Below are 17480 nucleotides of genomic sequence, written 5' to 3'. Positions count from 1 at the left end.
GGCTTTGTCAGCTGCTGTGACTGCGGCAGGACCAGACCTGCTAATGGGCCTGAAGTGCCTTCAAAGGGCCCATCTTGATTGTCAGACATGCTCACTGCACTTGCTTGGTCTCTAGTCTTCAAATTAGATCCTGGACGTTGCAGAGAAGAGCCGAGCATGAAGGACTTTTCATTCCTGCCCCAGGTACCACGGCCTCACCTTGTGGGTATCCGGCAGAGCCAAGGAGACGGCTGCTCTCCCGCGCCCAGCTGCCTCGGTGCGTGGGATGGGACGGCAAGCAGCAACGATCCTTTCAGAAATGTGGCCATTCTACTGCTGGGGCCTAGAGCTGCTTGCCTCCATGGTGAGGGCCCTTGCAAATGGGATATGGTCAGGCATCTGGAGACGGGAGTGATCTGGGATCATTAGGGGCTCTAAAAGTCATCACAAGAGTCCTCAGAAGAGGGGGAACCAGTTGGAGGGGACAGAGATTACAAAGTTATATTGATGGGCAGGTGCTGTTCTCTCTGGAGGTGGAGAATGGGGCCAGGAAGCTGGGGATGCAGGCAACGAGCAAAGATAAATCACTGGCCTCTGCAGCAATGGGGTAGCTAGGCATGACGTTGACTAAAAGAACCAGACAGAAAAGAAGCCAGACTCTGACTGCATCTAGATGAAGCTTCAACACAGGAGAAGCGATGGTGGGAGAAATCTGAAAAGAGGTTGCTTGGTGGGTAATGATGGAAAGGACCTGGACCTTGACCTGGGTGTGTTAACTCCAGGAGCATGTGCCTGTGTAACAGTCCCCTGAGTCATCCATTGAAGATTTGCATGCAGTAGACCCATGAATGACAGGGTTGGAGCTGTGCGGGTGCACTTCTATTTGCGGGTTCCACATTCTCAGATTCAACCAAACCGGGTGTGGCCTCAGTGACTCGGCAGATCTGCAGTATTAAATTTGGAGGACTGATTCCAAGCTGGATGGGGGTCTGCGACATGGCAGGGGTTGGTGCCCCTAACCCTCTTGTTGCTCAAGGGTTCACTGTGCTTTAGTGCCTATGTAGTCTACTTCCACTAAGAAAGAGAAAGTGGTAGGTGGGGCCGAGAGGGGAATTGAACCCCTGTTCTCTTGTGGTGGGAGCACAGACAGACCATTAATTTGGAGAACAATTTAGTAAAAGTGAGACTACTACTCTATCTCTTAGGAGAAGTCCCAGAAGTTCCCCTTCCTTGCAGCTACCCTAGAGAAATACTTATTAAGTCACGTTATCCTATGGCAGTCCCAGAAGGTACATGCCATCTCCAGGTTACAAGGGAGAGAAACTGAGGCTCAGCTCAGCAGGCTCACCTTGGGCTCCACAACTAGTAAATGTCACAGTGAGCATTTGAACCCAGAACTCAGGTTTCCCCCCACTGTGTTCATATCACCATGATGTAAGGTGGCGATGCCTGTTTTGAGGGTAATAGCATCCAGTACGACCAGCGATAGGGGGCTTGTTAAATCGTGATCCAGCCACGCTTGGAGAGACAGTAACATTTACAGTGATGAAGCTGGGCTAACTGCGTCAGCTTAGAAAATGTCAAAGACGCGTTGTCCATGGGCTAAAGGTAAATATCGGTACGATTTGTGTCTGGGGTCAATGAACTACTGGCTTCACGCCAGCTCAGGGCCACAGCCTGGCTTTGTAGATGAGGTTTTATTGTCACCCAGCTGCATCCACTTATGGATGTATCACCTGGGCCTGATTTCCAGCTGCGCCGGCAGCGGCATTGAGCAGCTTTGCCTTCGGCAGTCTGGCCAGGAACGACAAAGATGTTTACTATATGGAGCCTTCCAGAAAAAAAGTTTGCTGATTTGTGGCAAATGCGACTTCAAAAGCAAAACCACAGCAACAAAGTCTAAATATCACATTCATGATGTCAACCAAGAAAAACCTGACGATGTTCAAGTGAAATAATGGTGTTTTTCTTTGGGGGGTGTCTGAGGTTTGCACTTTGGGGAGCACCCATTCAGGCATCAGTCAGCCCAAATGGTATCCCTTTGGGTCTGTGTTCAAGGGAATGTTAAGAGGAAAAGATGGAGGGAAGAAGAATAGAATCAACCAAGAACTAGGATTGATTATAAATTACATTCTAGAGCATTAACTCTTAGTCAAGTTGGCCTTCGTTGCCATAGAGTAGAAAAAGGAAAAAAAAAAATGTTTACACAGTTCGCAGAGAAGCTGTGCCCAGTAGAAACAGGATCCTGCTAGTCAGTAAATATTAATAGATTGTAAAAAGTTAAAAGTCCAGTAAGATGGCTTCTCGGGCACAAGATGGCGTCAGCTCCATCAGCCTTAATGTCCATTTGCACAGTGGACATGTGATGTGAGCAAAGGTGGAAGATGCAGTGTGTAAGCTCCCCGGTGGGGGACGCCCCAGCTCACTCCGGGATGGGATAGGAATCGACCTCCACTGCAATATTTTCTCTTTCTTTGAGGGGAAGGCTGTGACTGCACCTGTCTGGGGCTTAATTTATCCACTGCAGTGCAGAGGTCACCTGGAAGCTGGACTCTCTGTTTTCTACCTTCTCTGAACCTTAGTTGTCTTACCTGTTCAATTGTTCAAAGGGCATCTGCAAACCTACCTGGGAGAGGTTCCTTTTTTTTTTTTTAACTTTTCCAGTAAAAATGAAAGAATTTTAACTTCCAAGTCTTTATTTGAGATGCAAAATTAATGCAACCTAGGCCTCCCCAGTGGTGCAGCGGTTGAGCACTGGGCTGCGAAGCTGCCTGCAGCCACTGCAGCGCCCGTTTGATCCCCGGCTGCTCCCCGGCCACCAGAGGAGGGTCCCACATGGCGCGCAGACCTCTCCTGCCACCCGCTGCTCCCCTCAGCAGTGTGCTTCGGTCCTTCTGCCTGCTCTGCTCCCCGCTCTGGCTCTGGTGAATTCTCTCACCCTCCTGCGCTTCTGACTGTACCCAGTGCTTGTATAAATAAATAAATAAATAAATAAACAAATAAATAAATCTTTAAAAATAAATAAATTAATTAATTAAATAAAATAAAAAATTAATGCAACCTATGTCAGAACATCTAATGGACAAAATTAACTGTGGGTCTGCTAGACTTAAGCGGCCTGCTCAGCCACCATCATGGTTCCCTGCAGTTCTGCGTTCCTATACAAGGTCAGAACTGTCCAGTCACAGTCGTATGAGCCACACCTTGCAAGGTGCCTTTCATATCAAGCAAGAGCAGAAAGCTTGATCACTCTGAGAAGGGTATGCATCAAGAGGTATGACCAGGAATGCCCGGTCCCGGGGGGCCAAGGACTGATATATGACAAGGGACCCCAGAAGCCAATCAGTGGAATGCCTTGCTGATAAGATTAGGACTGTGGCCTGGGGTCTGGGGTGTAGTTTCGATGACAACACTTGGTCATCAAGCTGATAACATGGTCAGCAGACTCGTGTCCCCCAAGCCCTAGATGATATTCCTGAGTTTCACCATCCTGTTCTCCTTGTCCTCCTAACGCACGTAGCTGATGCTCTGTAATATTTCTATCAATAAAAACAGCCAGGATCTTGCTTTCAGCAGCATCCTGCCTTGTGCAGCCTGCTCCACGACTCCCATGCCTTTATCAGTGTGGTGTTGCTCGACACAACAATTAACAATGTAATTCTGTTACATTAATTAACCCACTTATTAGCAATGTTAGCAATGTTTCAAATGGGGGCGCTTCTGCTGGTCCCTCAGGTCCTCGGGCCCCTGGCGGCAGCTCTACTGCCCAGCGCCACCAGCCCCTGTTGTCATGCAGCGGCCACGGTGCCAGTTCCCCACGGCTCACCTCTCCATCTTGGTTTTGCCACAGGAAGAGCAAATGAATTTGGCGTGTTGCCTGGTTTCAATTTTCTTTGCCATTTTCCTGGGGGAGGCACTAGAACAGGTTCTGTATTTACCCCCATCTGGACCTTGGTGTGTCTGGCAACTAGGTCAGCACCCAGTAGCCCAAGTGTTGTTTTAAGACGTGGGTCCTGGGGTCTAGCACCCCACCCCTACAGAAGGAACAGGGCTCGGGGGCTGGATCATGAATGCCCACCGTTGGGGAGGGTAGAACATTCCTGTGGTGGGAGAGGGGTTCCAGAAGCCCACAAGAGCTGTCTGGCACAGGGACAGGGACCTGGTGGGCGCTCTGAAAATAGTTGATGGAGAGGTGTGGAGAGGGGCCTGGGAAGATTCATTTAATGACCTCTCCCCTCTAAATTTTCTTTCTTCCTCCCCGATGTATCCCCATAGCCGATACGTGCCTGGCATACAGTAGGAGCTCAATAAACTTTCTCCCTCAAGGAGGCAAGGGACTAAGAGATCCAGAGGAGGGGGGCAGTTAGCAACCATGTAACTTCCATTTGCCTCCCCTCCCAAGATTCTTCAAGGATTTGGGAGGACCTGATGATAGAATTTAGGGTGTCTAAGAACTGATGGGAAAAACATAACACATCTTTATTTTCACTGACTCCTATTGATTTGTACCATTTCCTCAATTATGAATAAAGGGAACAGGACTAGTGACTCTGTCCTCAGTAGAAAACCACAGATATTTTCATATTGCATTGCTGCCAGCAGCTCGAAATACGCTGACACTCGTCACTGTCACCAGGGTTATTAGCTCTTATTATTTAATGTGGCGATAAATATAAAAATATATCACTAGGTGTTGATTATTGGCTTTGGTATAGTTCTATTCCAAAGTGTATTTTTAAAGGTGTTATCTTATGAGTATTAAAAAAAAAAACTGTGGCGCAGGGGTTAAAGACAGACTGTCAAGCTATGGCCAGCCACCACAGCACAGCCAGTGTGAATTCGATCCCCACCAGCCAGGGAGCAACCCACATGGCGCAGCAACCTCTCCTGCCTCGACCGCTGCTCCCCTCAGCAGTGTAGTTTGGTCAGTCTGCCTGTTCTGTTCCCTGCTCTGTCTCTGGTGAATGATTTTACCCCCCCTCCCTGCACCTTTGGCCTACACCCCAAGTCTTGAATGCATAAATAAAATAATTTTTTAAATTTAAAAACTGTGGTTAAAAAAAGCAACATAAAATTTACCTTTTAACCATTTTTAAGCATAAAGCACTTTCTAAGAAAAAGCATTTTAAAGTCTTCACGATCCATCTACGTTGTAGCTTGTGTCCCGATTTCTTTCCTGTTTACGACTGAACGCCATTCCCTTGTCTGGATGGACGCCTTGTGCTGATCCATTCATCCAAAGCTGGATAGCTAAATTGTTTTAAAAATTTTTTCAATAAATGTATTTCATCAGAATGGACTTTCCTGTACTCTCTGCATCTGGACTTACTCATCTAAAATATGGAAGTTAGAAAAAGGGCCCCAGCTTCTCCAGGCGTCCAAAGGGGCCCAGTTAAGGCATTTGGGGTCTCTCTCTTCTATTTAAAAAAATCACATTTTATGACTGCGCTGGTATAAAGACGAATGTAATCCAAGCTGGATTATAGTCATGATTTCCTTCTTGGTTTTGAAAGAAAAACATTCAGGCTGGATATATCAGGTCTGGGTCCAGGTTAACTCAAAAAGCCAGGCAGGCCCCTGGGAATTTTGACAGGTAGCTGGCGGCTTCAACACAGGCCCTGCTGCTCCTCTTCCAAAGTGCTGCGACCCGCCGGCCCTTCAGAGCGCCAAGATCCCTTCCTCACGATTTCCTCCCCTGCCCCTTCCGTGTTTCCTGGAAAGCACAGGTAACTAATGATCTCACCTGAAGGCTGTGGGTACTTTCTATTAGACGGTGCGCCCCCCAGGACAGGGGTTTCGTCTCTTCTGGGGCCCTCCCCGGCATCCAGTGCGCGCTCCCGGTAGGTGCCCAAACTTGAACTTGGCAGCCTGCCCGGAGGTGGGGGCGTGTCTGCGGGGCGCGGGGACTTTCCCCCTTGGGCTGAGCGTGACCTCCCTTCCTCCCTCGGGCCTACGCGGAAGGGGCGGGCACAGGCCCGCGGGGTGGAGGAGCCCGCGCGCCCACTGCGCCGCGTCCGTGGGCACAGCCCGGGCCTTCTGCTGCGCCCCAAGAACTCCAGCGGCCTGGCCGGCGCCCCCGGGATCCCTGGTAGGTGGGGAAGGGGTGAGGCCGGTGGGGGAGGGTCGGGCCAGACCCGCAGGCCTGCAGGTAGCCGGTGCAGCCAGCCTGAGCAGGCGGCCGGTCGCCGCCCTTCGAACGTCTGACATCCGCGAAGAGGGTTCGATACTCCCCTCCCCGGGACGCGCCGGCCCCCTCCCCGACACGCTGGAGCCCTTTGCACCCCCAACACCGGGAATTCCTCCACACCCCTGATCCTCGCCAACACCCTGATTCTGTCCAACACCGCATATTCCTCAACACTCCCCACTCCCCGTGTGTCTGATTTCTTCCCAAAGCTGGGGGCTTTGCCTCGGCTCCTGTGCCGCCTGCCCCGCCCTCGCCCCCATCAGCCCCCATCCACAGCTCCTCCCCCTCGGAATCGTCACTTCTAGAAACCCTCTCTCACCGTGGGAAGTTCTACCCACCCCCACCCCCAACCGCGGGCATCTGAGATCCAGTCTCCAACCCAGCCCATTTCTTCTGTAGGGGTGGGGTGCTGGAGCCCAGGAACCCCAGCAAGTGTGCCCAGTACTAACACCCACCCCACCCCCACAGCTCAGAACCTGGTGCCTCGGCCATCCTCATGGCACCTCCATTTTTTCCTTCTCCCTGTGGCTGAGGCAGTGGAATGGGGGAGGGGCACCCCAGTGTGACCCAGGCAGGCTGCAGCTCTGGGCAGGGGAGTTTGAGGGTGTGTAGATGTGTGGGGGCAAGCTCCCCAACCTGCCTGGGGAGGCCTCTGTTCCTTTTTCTGAACAAGGAACATTCATTCATTCTTCAACATTCTTCAAGAAGCATTTATGGAGCACTTGCTGTGCACCAGGAAACACTGCCTAGCACACAGTAGGCGTCAAGTAGGGCCCTCCTGGAGCCCACAGAAAGAATGAGCAAAAATTGAATGGCCAAGTGTAAGGGCAGATACCAGTGGCTTCCCCATTGACCTGGCTTGAGGCTTCCTTAAATCCAAACCTGGGGGCCTCCCCGGTGGTGCAGCGGTTGAGCGCTGGGTTGCGAAGCTGCCCGCAGCCTCTGCAGTGCCGGTTCGATCCCCGGCTGCTCCCCGGCCACTGGAGGAGTGTCCCACATGGCGCGCAGACCTCTCCTGCCGCCCGCTGCTCCCCTCAGCAGTGTACCTCGGTCCTTCTGCCTGCTCTGCTCCCCGCTCTGGCTCTGGTGAATTCTCTCACCCTCCTGCGCTTCTGACTGTACCCAGTGCTTGTATAAATAAATAAATCTTTAAAAAAAAAAAATCCAAACCTGGGAGGGACTGCACATAGTAGGTGCTCAGTGAGTAAGTGCAGGAGCCCTGGAGCCAGGCTTCTTGGTTTCAATCCCTGCCCCTTGACTTTCCACCTGCATGACCCAGAGCAAATCCCTCTACCTCTCTGTCTCCCTTTCTCATCAGTAAACAGGCAGTCAAATGTCCTAACTCCCGGGGCTGTCATTTGCTTCACATAGTGCCTGGCATACAGCAGGTCCTTCATAAATACTTGCTGAATAAATGTCCCTAATACACATTTTTTCTGAGACAGGTTGGCCATGAATCACCTTTGATGTTTTGTAATATTTCTTAGTTAACCAAAATAGGTGAATTGTGCTCCTGGTGGGAGCAGATTAGATTTATTGACTTGTTGGGGAGAGGATGCAGAAGTAGGAAACATTTATTGAGTGTTTACCGTATACCAGGTGCTATTCTATTTGTTCGTTGATTTATTCAATTAGTATCTATTTATTTATAAAGATTTATTTATGCATACAAGAACTGGGGTACAGGCCAGAGGTGTGGGGGTGAAAAGATTCACCAGAGACAGAGTGGGGAGCAGAACAGGCAGATCCACTGAAATACACTGCTGAAGGGAGCAGTGGGGAGACCGGAGAGGTCTGCTGCACCATGTGGGCAGCATCCTGGCCGGGGATCTCCACTCGTGCTGCAGTGGCTGAGGATGCTTCATAGTGCTGAGGCTTAACCCCTTGTGCCACCAGGGAGGCCCCTGATTTATTCAACTAGTATTTATTATGCAGCTACTATGTACCAGTCCCTGGACACTCAGCTGTGAACAATGGGGTTCACTCCCTTGGGAAGCAATGGATATTCATCAAAGTAAATAAGTAAAATTGATAGTGTCAAATGGGAAAAGTTGAAAGGGGGAAAATAAAGTAAGAGTGTGTGGGAGTGGGCTGTAATTTTAAACAGGCTGCTAAGGTCAACCTTGATGGAGAGATGGCATTTGAGACCCAAAACAGGGGAGCGAACGGGCATAAGGAATCTGGGGAGAGGTGTCCCAGGCTAAGGTAGCAGCCAGTGTAAAGGCTCTGAGGCAGGCCTGGTGTGTTTGAGGAACGGGTGGCTAGAGGTGAGGTCATGCATGTCATGGGGGCCTCTAGGGTGAACTGTATTGAATGAGTCATGCCTGCAAATGCTTGATTGTTGCCTTCTGATCCCAAGCCTGTTCCTTCCTCTCCCCTCCAGCATTCAGGCCTGAAGTCCAGGCCTTCTCCTTGCCTCCTTTTGCTCTTCTTCTGTCTTAAATTATCCACAAATCCAGCCACTCCCCTCCTTCCTGGAGACAATCATCATTACTCCCATGAGCCAATGAATGATCCCCTCCAGCCCCCGCACCCCCTCCCAGTCTGTCATCCCCACAGGAGCCACCCGAGGGCACCTGAATCAGCCCCACCCCTCCTGCCCACGGTCTTTCTGGGGTAAAAGCCCAGTGTTCCCCGAGGCTCCACTTCAGCCCCCAGGGCCTCCTTCCTGTCCCCCCCACCACACCAGCTGCCATCCTGCCCCGGATGTTTGCGGAGGGCTGTGCCTTCTGCCCGGAGGCACTTGCCCCAAGTCTCACCTGAGCTGCTACCCTACCTCCTTCAGGTCTCAGCTCAGATGTCTCCTTCAGAGGCCTCCCTGGACCCGCAGGCTTTTCTCCAGCTGCCCACTGTCCCACGACACCACCCTGGCGCGTTGTCTTCCCGGCACATCTCATTCTCTGCAGTGGGCGGATTTCTCACTGAGTACGGGTCTCCCCCAAGTAGGCTGTGCGCTCCCTGGGGGCAGGGACCTGCCCATCCGAGTCTGAGGCAGCGCCTGGAGCAGCTGAGCACGTACAGGTGTTCAGTAGATATTTATGGGAAGAGGCCATCCGAGAGTATAGGAGGGACTGAGTCGGGGAGAAGAGAAAGGGCGTGTTCCAGCGATGGTTAAAAAGAAAAGAGATCAGGGAGAGAAAACATAAACCCTGCCAGTGTGTAGTCTTTTTTTTTTTTTTTTTTAAAGATTTGTTTATTTATTTATTTATACAAGCACTGGGTACAGTCAGAAGCGCGGGAGGGTGAGAGAATTCACCAGAGCCAGAGCGGGGAGCAGAGCAGGCAGAAGGACCGAAGTACACTGCTGAGGGGAGCAGCGGGCGGCAGGAGAGGTCTGCGCGCCATGTGGGACCCTCCTCTGGTGGCCGGGCAGCAGCCGGGGATCGAACCGGTGCTGCAGAAGCTGCTGGCAGCTTCACAACCCAGCGCTCAACCGCTGCGCCACGGGGGAGGCTGAGTATGTAGTCTCATGCTTTATTATAGTATAATCCTGAGCCCCTGCCTGCTCCGGCCACTGTCCTAAGCTCTTCATTCAACTTTCATCGCGAATCTTGGGGACAGACTCACGTTCGTGTCCACTGCCACCTCCACACTGGCTTTACAGTGAGGAAACAGCCGGAGAAGCGAGTCCCACCCACCGGCAAGGGGGCAAAGTAGGGGTCCACACTGCTGTGGGTGCTTTTGTGCCACCAGACTCCTACCCTTCAGGGTGGACTTTGTCCTGGAGGCCAGGGAACGTGGAGCAGAGAGAAAGGCGGGTTCCCCAGAGTTGGGGTGTAGCTAGGAGGGGCTATGAGTGGACTCGGACGCACAGAGGCCTGGCATCTGGGGAGGGGGCAAGGCTGGCGCAGTCACGGAGTCGGAGTGCGGGTCTCTGAGTGGGGAGGTGGACAGGAGTGTTATTTAGATACAGTCGCGCGTTGCTTAGTGACATGTTCTGAGAAACACGCCATCGGGCGACTCTGCATTGTGCGAGTGTCAGCACGTCAGGACACAGCAGGGATGTCCAGCCACTGCCTCGACCACCCATGGCATGCTCTGTGGCTCAGCCTTGGGATCGCTGTCCTGGCTGCCTTCCTTGCTGATGGCCACAGGCCTGGTCAAGGTCATGGTCTTCAGTGGAAGAGCAAGTTGAACCCCAAGGCCGTGTTCCCTCCAGCCGCTCTCGCTTGCCCTGGAGGCAACTTTCCGGGGTGGGCACAGTGCAGGGGGCAGCTTTGGCTCTGGGACAGCAGCAGGCCACACTGTTTTGTCAGTGGCTGTCTGAATTCCGAGAGAATCCAGAACACTGGGGTTTTACACAGAATCTCTTTTGTTCAGTATTGGCAACTAATTCAAAAACCATTTGCTTCTCACGTTGCTGCCAGTTGGATAGTCTGGGAGTTGGCGAACATTTTTCCCTTTTAGTATTTTATTGACGTCTAACCTGAATTCTGAAGAGGACCCAAGGCCCAAATATTGAACTTGATGAAATTTAAGAGTGAACACAGCCTGAAACGACGTGACGTCTAGCCCACTCACGCCCCGTTCCAGGCCCTTCCCTTCACATTTTATCAGCTGTGCCCTTTGTCCACTCAGAATTGGAGGGCAGTGGTCAACGAATCTGTGACGAAGGGGCAAAGAACATACGCTGGAGCAAGGAAAGCCTCTTCAGTAAAGAAAACTGAGAAAACTGGACTGCCACCTGCAGAAGAATGAAACCAGATTGCCATCTCACACCAGACACAAAAACAACTCAAAATGGCTAAAAGATCTGAATGTAAGACTGAAGCCATAAAATACATAGACAAAAACATAGGCAAAACACTCCATGACATACAACTCGGAAACATCTTTGAGGACTCATCTCCAGAAGCAAAGAAAGAGAAGGAAAAGATAAACAGCTGGGGCGACATCAAACTGAAAAACTTCTATACAGCAAGAGAGACAATAACCAAAACAAAGAGACTCCCTACTGATTGGGAGGAAGAAACCTGCACTCCATACAGGTGATAAGGGACTGATTTGAAAAGATCTAAACCGAGCTCATAGGACTCAGCAACAACAAAGCAAACAAGTCAGTTAGAAAATGGGCAGAGAGCTAAAAAGACACTTCTCCAAAGAGGAAATGCAAATGGACAGCAGGCTTATGAAGAAATGCTCAACACCACTTATCAGGGAAATGCAAATCAAAACGAGATACCACCTTACACCAGTGAGAAGGGCCCATATTAAAAAAACTGGCAACAGGGCCTCCCCTGGTGGTGCAGTGGTTGAGAGCTGGTCTGCGAGGCTGCCTGCAGCCTCTGCAGCGCTGGTTCATTCCCTGGCCAACAGGGAGGGCCCCACAAAACAAAACAAAGCAAAACAAACAAACAAAAAAACTGGCAACAACAAATGCTGGTGAGGATGTGGAGAAAAAGGAACTCTCCTGCTTTGCTGGTGGGAGTGCAAACTGGCCCAACCACTATGAAGAGCTGTGTGCAGGTTTCTCAAAATGGATCTGCCTTATGGTCCAGCGATTCCACTCCTAGGAATCTACCCAAAGAACACCAAAAACACTAATTTGAAAGGAAACCTGCACCCCTGTGTTTATTGTAGCACTGTTAATAATAGCTAAGATGTGGAAACAACCCAAATGCCCAAAATAGATGGCTGGATCAAGAAGATGTGGTATATGCACAATGGAATACTACTCAGCAATCAAAAAGGATAAACTCCTGCCATTGCAGCCACATGGATGGAGCTGGAAGGGATCGTGCAAAGTAAATAAGTCAGAAGGAAAAAGATAACTATCAGATGGTTTTCCCTATAGGAGGAATATAGAGAAACCAAACAAGAGTCAGGAAAAAGACCAGCCTCACAGGCTGGCTGCAGATATGAGGCAAACAGCAGGGCGGGGAGGGGTCAGAGCAGGGGTGGGAAGAGCACAAGGGACTGTGGTGACTTAAGCTCACTTAAGATACAGAAGTTCCCACCTTTGAGTCTTGGCTACTGCACGTATTTATTTATTTATTTTAAAGCTCTATTTATGCATACAGCGGTGCAGGGAGTGAGAGGATTCACCAGAGACAGTGGGGAACAGAACAGGCGGATCCACTGAAACAACACACTGCTGAGGGGAGCAGCGGGGAGACAGGAGAGGTCTGCGGCGCCATGTGGGTCAGCTCCCTGGCCGGGGATCAAATTCGTGCTGCAGATAGCTTCATAGTGCTAAGACTGAACCCCTTGTGCCACCAGGGAGGCCCCCTACTGCACACCTTTAGACAGGACAAGAGGGTTCTAGTTTTGCAAGCCAGTCCGCTCTTAGGGTAGAAGCCCAGGTTCTCCCCACTGTCCTTGAGGCCCCCAGGACCTGCACTGTCCCCTCCCAGCCTCCACCACCTCCTCTCTGCTCTCGCTCACCCCGCAGCCACCTGGGCCCCCTCGCCGTTCCCTGTGCGCCTGCTGGTGGAGGGCTCCATTCCCTGCCGCACGAGCTGCCCTGAAGGCTGCTCCCAGCACAGCGGGCAGAGTTACCGCGAGGACAGCCCGTGTCTCTTACCACCCGAAGTCATCAGTGACTCCAGCCATTGCTGCCTTGTGCTGTCAATCACATAAATGCTGGCACTACAGCGAAAGGGTTACCCAAGACTGTGAACGCCAGGAGGTGGGGGTCATTGGAGACCATCTAGGGGACCGACGACCTCCCTAGGAAGGGATGAGGACCCCAGGGACGTCTAGTCACAGGGCTGCCAACTTTCCATAGGTCAATGCAACTCGATTTACGGAAATAATCCTGTAAGTGGGCTTCTCATTACCCTGGCGGGCAGTGGATTCTCGTGTTTAGGCAGAGAGCCGCTGGGGCCCGACTTCTTGGTTCAAGTCCTAGCTCTGTCACGCACCGGCTGTGCACCTCTGGGTAAGCGATCTCTTCTGTCCGGCTCCCTTTTGTGGTGGGTAAATGGGGAAATACCATTCACCCCCGAACGCCATGGGGTTAGGAATGGTGATATTGGAGAAAATCGGTGTGTAACTATTGACGCCACAAAAACTTGACCACCAATAATAGCCCGCTGGTAACCAGAAGCCTCACCAAAAATGTCAGTGAACACATTTTGTATGTGCTATGGACTGGGCTTTACAATAAAGTAAGCTAGAGAAAAGAAAATGTTCTTCAGAAAACCATGAGGAGGGCCTCCCTGGTGGCGCAAGGGGTTAAGACGCAACCTATGAAGCTGTCCACAGTTACTGCAGCATAAGTTCGATCCCCCGGCCATCCAGGGAGCAACCCACATGGCGCAGCAGACCTCTCCTGTCTCGCCTGCTGCTCCCCTCAGCAGTGTATTTCAGTGGATCCGCCTGTTCTGCTCCCCACTCTGTCTCTGGTGAATCCTCTCACCCCACCCCCTGCACCTCTGGACTGTACCCCAGCTCTTGTATGCATAAATAAATAAATCTTTAAAAAAAAAGAAAGAAAATCCTGAGGAAGGAAAACTGTATTTGCAGTAGAGTGCTGTATGTGTTGACAGCATGAGTTCACTAGTCTGTTTATGAGAAAATCCACGTAGAAGTGGATCCACACAGTTCAAACCAGTGTTGTTCAACGTGAACGGTGGTCGTGCCTACCTCTTGGGTGACTATGCTTTGGCGATGGGAGAAACAGATTGTGAGGTGACACATTTCGCCCAAGATCACCCTGATAGGTTATGACACTTGAAGGCAGGCGGGAAGGCCAGGCCACCTCCCAGAGCTGTCTCTTTCTTGTGGTAACTTGTCTCTCCTGCTTCACAGGTCTGCTCTGGTTGCCCCCAAGACACCTGGTATGGTGAACAGGTAGGGGACACCAGGTGCCAGGAAGGGGGGCAGTGTGGAATATGCCTCCACCACCCAGCACTTCTGCCTCTGCAGGCCACGCCCACTGGTGCCCATGGCCAGCAAGGAACCATCGCTCTCGGATGCCTTTGGCATTCTGGAGGCAGCAGGCGAGGGCAAACTCATGCATCTTAAGCACAAGCTGAAGACCCTGCGCCCGGGCTGCCCGAGGGTGGGCCTCCTGCACGCCATGGTGCTGCTGAAACTGGGGCAGGAGACGGAGGCCAGGATCTCCCTGGATGCGCTGAAGATGGACTCGGTGGCCCAGTTTGTAGCCCGCCAGTGGGCTGGTGTGGACAGTGCCGAGGCCTCAGAGGAGCCCTGGGATATGTCCTGGGCCATTGCTCAGGTGTGCCACCTGCTCGCGGAGGAGAAGTTGTGCCCGGCCGCCACGCGGGACCTGGCCTACCGGGCAGCCCTCCGGGTCTTCAGCTCCAGGGAAGACCACCGACTGGGGGATCTCCAGGAGGAGGCCCGGGACCGTTGCGGATGGGACATCATCAGGGACCCGGGGGGCTTCCAGCCCCTCCATTCTGATCTGGGGTGCCTTCCACCGTCCTCAGCATCACCCTCCAGAACCCGCAGCCTTCCGCAGCCCATTGAGAACCTGTCAGGGTGGAGCAGAGGGGGCTCCCTGAAGTCCACAGACAGCCCCGCCTCTGTGGTCAGTGACTTGGAAATTAGCCAGTCACCCACCATGCCCTTCCTCAGCCTGCCCCTCAGCAACCCTGGGCCCAGCAAGCTGTGTGTGCAGCCCCAGCCCAGATCGGTGCCCGAGCCCGCCTGCCAGCAACCCGAGGAGATGAGCTGGCCCCCAACAGTGGAGCCTGCCAGCCCCCAGGCACCGCCAGACAGCCCACCCCCCAGGCTTCCTGAGGTGCCCCCAGATGCCAGCCTTGTGGGCCTGCCCGATCCCTCAGAAGCTCCAGAAACGAGTCCCCACTACTCTGTGGAGTGCACAGAAGTACCTGTGGCCCCCAAATCTCTCCCCTCACCCCCCAGAAGCACTAGCTCTGTCACGGACCAGACACCACTCCAGCTTCCTGAAGAAGACACTACTCCCCCCTCGGCCCCCCAAACATCCCCTCCCTGCCCTTCCCCGTCAGCCCCTTCTTCAGCTCACCCAGGATCCTCGAGGCCCTGCCCTCCACCTTCCAAGGTGGAGTTGCCGGAACAGAAATTCTATAACTTTGTGGTCCTGCATGCCCGGGCTGACGAGCACGTGGCTCTGCGCGTGAAGGAGAAGCTGGAGGGTCTCGGGGTGTCGGACGGGGCCACTTTCTGCGAGGAGTTCCAGGTGCCGGGGCGCGGCGAGCTGCACTGCCTGCAGGATGCCCTCGACCACTCGGCCTTCGCCATCCTGCTGCTCACCCCCAACTTCGACTGCCGCCTGAGCCTGTACCAGGTGAACCAGTCGGTGATGAGCAGCCTCAGGCGGCACGACTGGCAGGACAGCGTGATCCCCTTCCTGCCCGGGGAGACCTCCCGGGACCAGCTGAGCCCCGAAACCTCCAGCCTGCTCAGCAGCATGGTGTGGCTGGATGAGAGCTCTCCGGTCTTCCACAGGAAGGTCGCCAACACCTTCAAGTCCCAGAAGCTGCAGCTCCGCCGGGACCTCTGGAGGAAGGAGCAGGACACCCGGGCCCTGCGGGAGCAGCAGCAGCGCCTGGACCGGGAGCGGCTGCGTGTGGGCAACCTGAGCTCCGCCTACTCCTCCTACATGCAGAGCCAGCGCGCCCTGTGGGCACAGATGGAGCAGTTCCAGGCCACCTTTGCCAATTTCATGCCCTTTGGGGCTCAGGCTGCTTCTGGGGCTCAGGTGCCCCTGGGAGGCCCGCCACCTTTTCCCACCTGGCCCAACCTGCAGCCACCACACATGCCTTCCTGGCCAACTGGCATCCCCCCGCCGCCGCCGGCCTTCCAGGAGCCCCCCACCTTTCCGCAGCCCTCGCCTGTGCCCCCTCAGAGCCCTGGGCAGCAGCCTCTGATCATCCACCATGCCCACATGGTGCAGCTGGGACTCAACAACCACATGTGGAACCAGAGAGCGACCCCGGTGCCTGAAGACAACATTCAGGAGGCAGAATGACCGAGTCTGGGGCTGATGACCTTGGCGCCGGCCTCGGGCTTTGGAGAACACCCCATCTCCAGGGACAGCAGGTGGGGCATGGGGTCTTCTGCCACTCTTAGGACATTGCTTGGGAGACCTTCATCTCTTAGGAAGTCATGCAAGATGGGCTTCTAGGACTTTCTGGCTTTGGAGTGGCCAGAATTGGACATGGCATTGACAGATTCTCTCTCTGGATGGTGGTGTTGGGGGAGGGGCTGGGTATTTTAATTATAATAAATATTTATTGACTGCTGCTCCAGGGCCACTGTCCTCTGGGAGACCTCCGTGAGTTGTAGCGACAAAAACATGGCTATGTTGCCACCCCCCCCTACCACCCAGCTGCATCTCTTCCCCCCTCCAAAAAAAGAAACCAGGAGGAAGAAGGTTGCTTCTCCCTTGAGTGGTGTGAGCTGGAAGTTGTGCACTTTTGTTCTTATCTCATTGGCCAGAACCGGTCACAGGACCTCTCCAACCACAAAGCAATATGGGAAATGTAATCTTTTAATGGGCCTTGGGCCTTGTTAAAAGCCCTATTTCTAACCAGGGAGAGAGGAGGATATTGCGGGACATTAGCAGTTTCTGCTGTTGCTCTTTTTTTTTTTTGAGGAGGGATGGAGGGCATTTACCTTGATGCCCCACCAAAGCTAGGCAAGCGTCTTCACTCTGCAGGCTCTGCTTTCTAATCCGGGTTCTTGATCTGGGTTGATCTGGGTTTATGATGCCAGATTTCAGACCATCAGCGTCACGTGCATAGCACCCCAGGGAGTGAGCACGTGCCCTTTCAGGTGCGCCCCGCCTGGAGGGGAATCCTCTTCCTTGGGACTGCAGATCTTCTGAGAATGAAAGAACTGACATTTGCTGAACTGTCACCATTGATCAATTCTGAAAGCTTTATTAAAACATTTTAATCCTCAAAAATGACCCCCCAGGTAGGTGCTGCTATTGTTGGGTCCATTTTACAGAAGGGAAAAACTGAGACCCAAAGAGGTGAATTCTTACTTCCAAAGACACACAGATGGGAAGTGAGGTGATTATAATAGGAGAAACTGGGGTCTCCCTGATGGCACAAGGGGTTAAGTCTCACCACTATGAAGCGCAGTTTCTCCTATTATAATCGCCTCGCTTCCCATCTGTGTGTCTTTGGAAGCAAAGAGGAAATGGAGGAAGAATTTTTTTTTTAAGATTTATTTTTATTTATGCATACAAGAACTGAGGTGCAGGCCGGAGGTATGGGGGAGGGTGGTGCTGAGAGGACTCACCAGAGACAGTGGGGAGCAGAACAAGCAGATCCACTGAAATGCACTGCTGAGGGGAGCAGCGGGGAGACAGGAGAGGTCTGCTGCGCCATGTGGGCCAGCTCCCCTGGCCCGG

General features: G+C 52.8%; 1 protein-coding gene across 1 annotated transcript; it reads left to right on the top strand.

The window, feature by feature from the left end:
- Positions 1–14054: 14054 nt before the first annotated feature.
- TICAM1 (TIR domain containing adaptor molecule 1) lies at positions 14055–16129 on the top strand (the record flags this gene model as incomplete). The annotated part of the gene is made up of 1 exon (XM_084248640.1): positions 14055–16129. One exon carries the CDS (start codon positions 14055–14057, stop codon positions 16086–16088), a length of 2034 nt encoding a protein of 677 aa, XP_084104766.1. The 3' UTR covers positions 16089–16129.
- Between the last annotated feature and the right edge of the window lie 1351 nt (positions 16130–17480).

Source organism: Talpa europaea, assembly GCF_964194135.1.
Source record: "Talpa europaea genome assembly, chromosome: 12".
NCBI classification, from domain to species: domain Eukaryota; kingdom Metazoa; phylum Chordata; class Mammalia; order Eulipotyphla; family Talpidae; genus Talpa; species Talpa europaea.
This window is presented reverse-complemented; position numbering and strand designations above follow the sequence as displayed.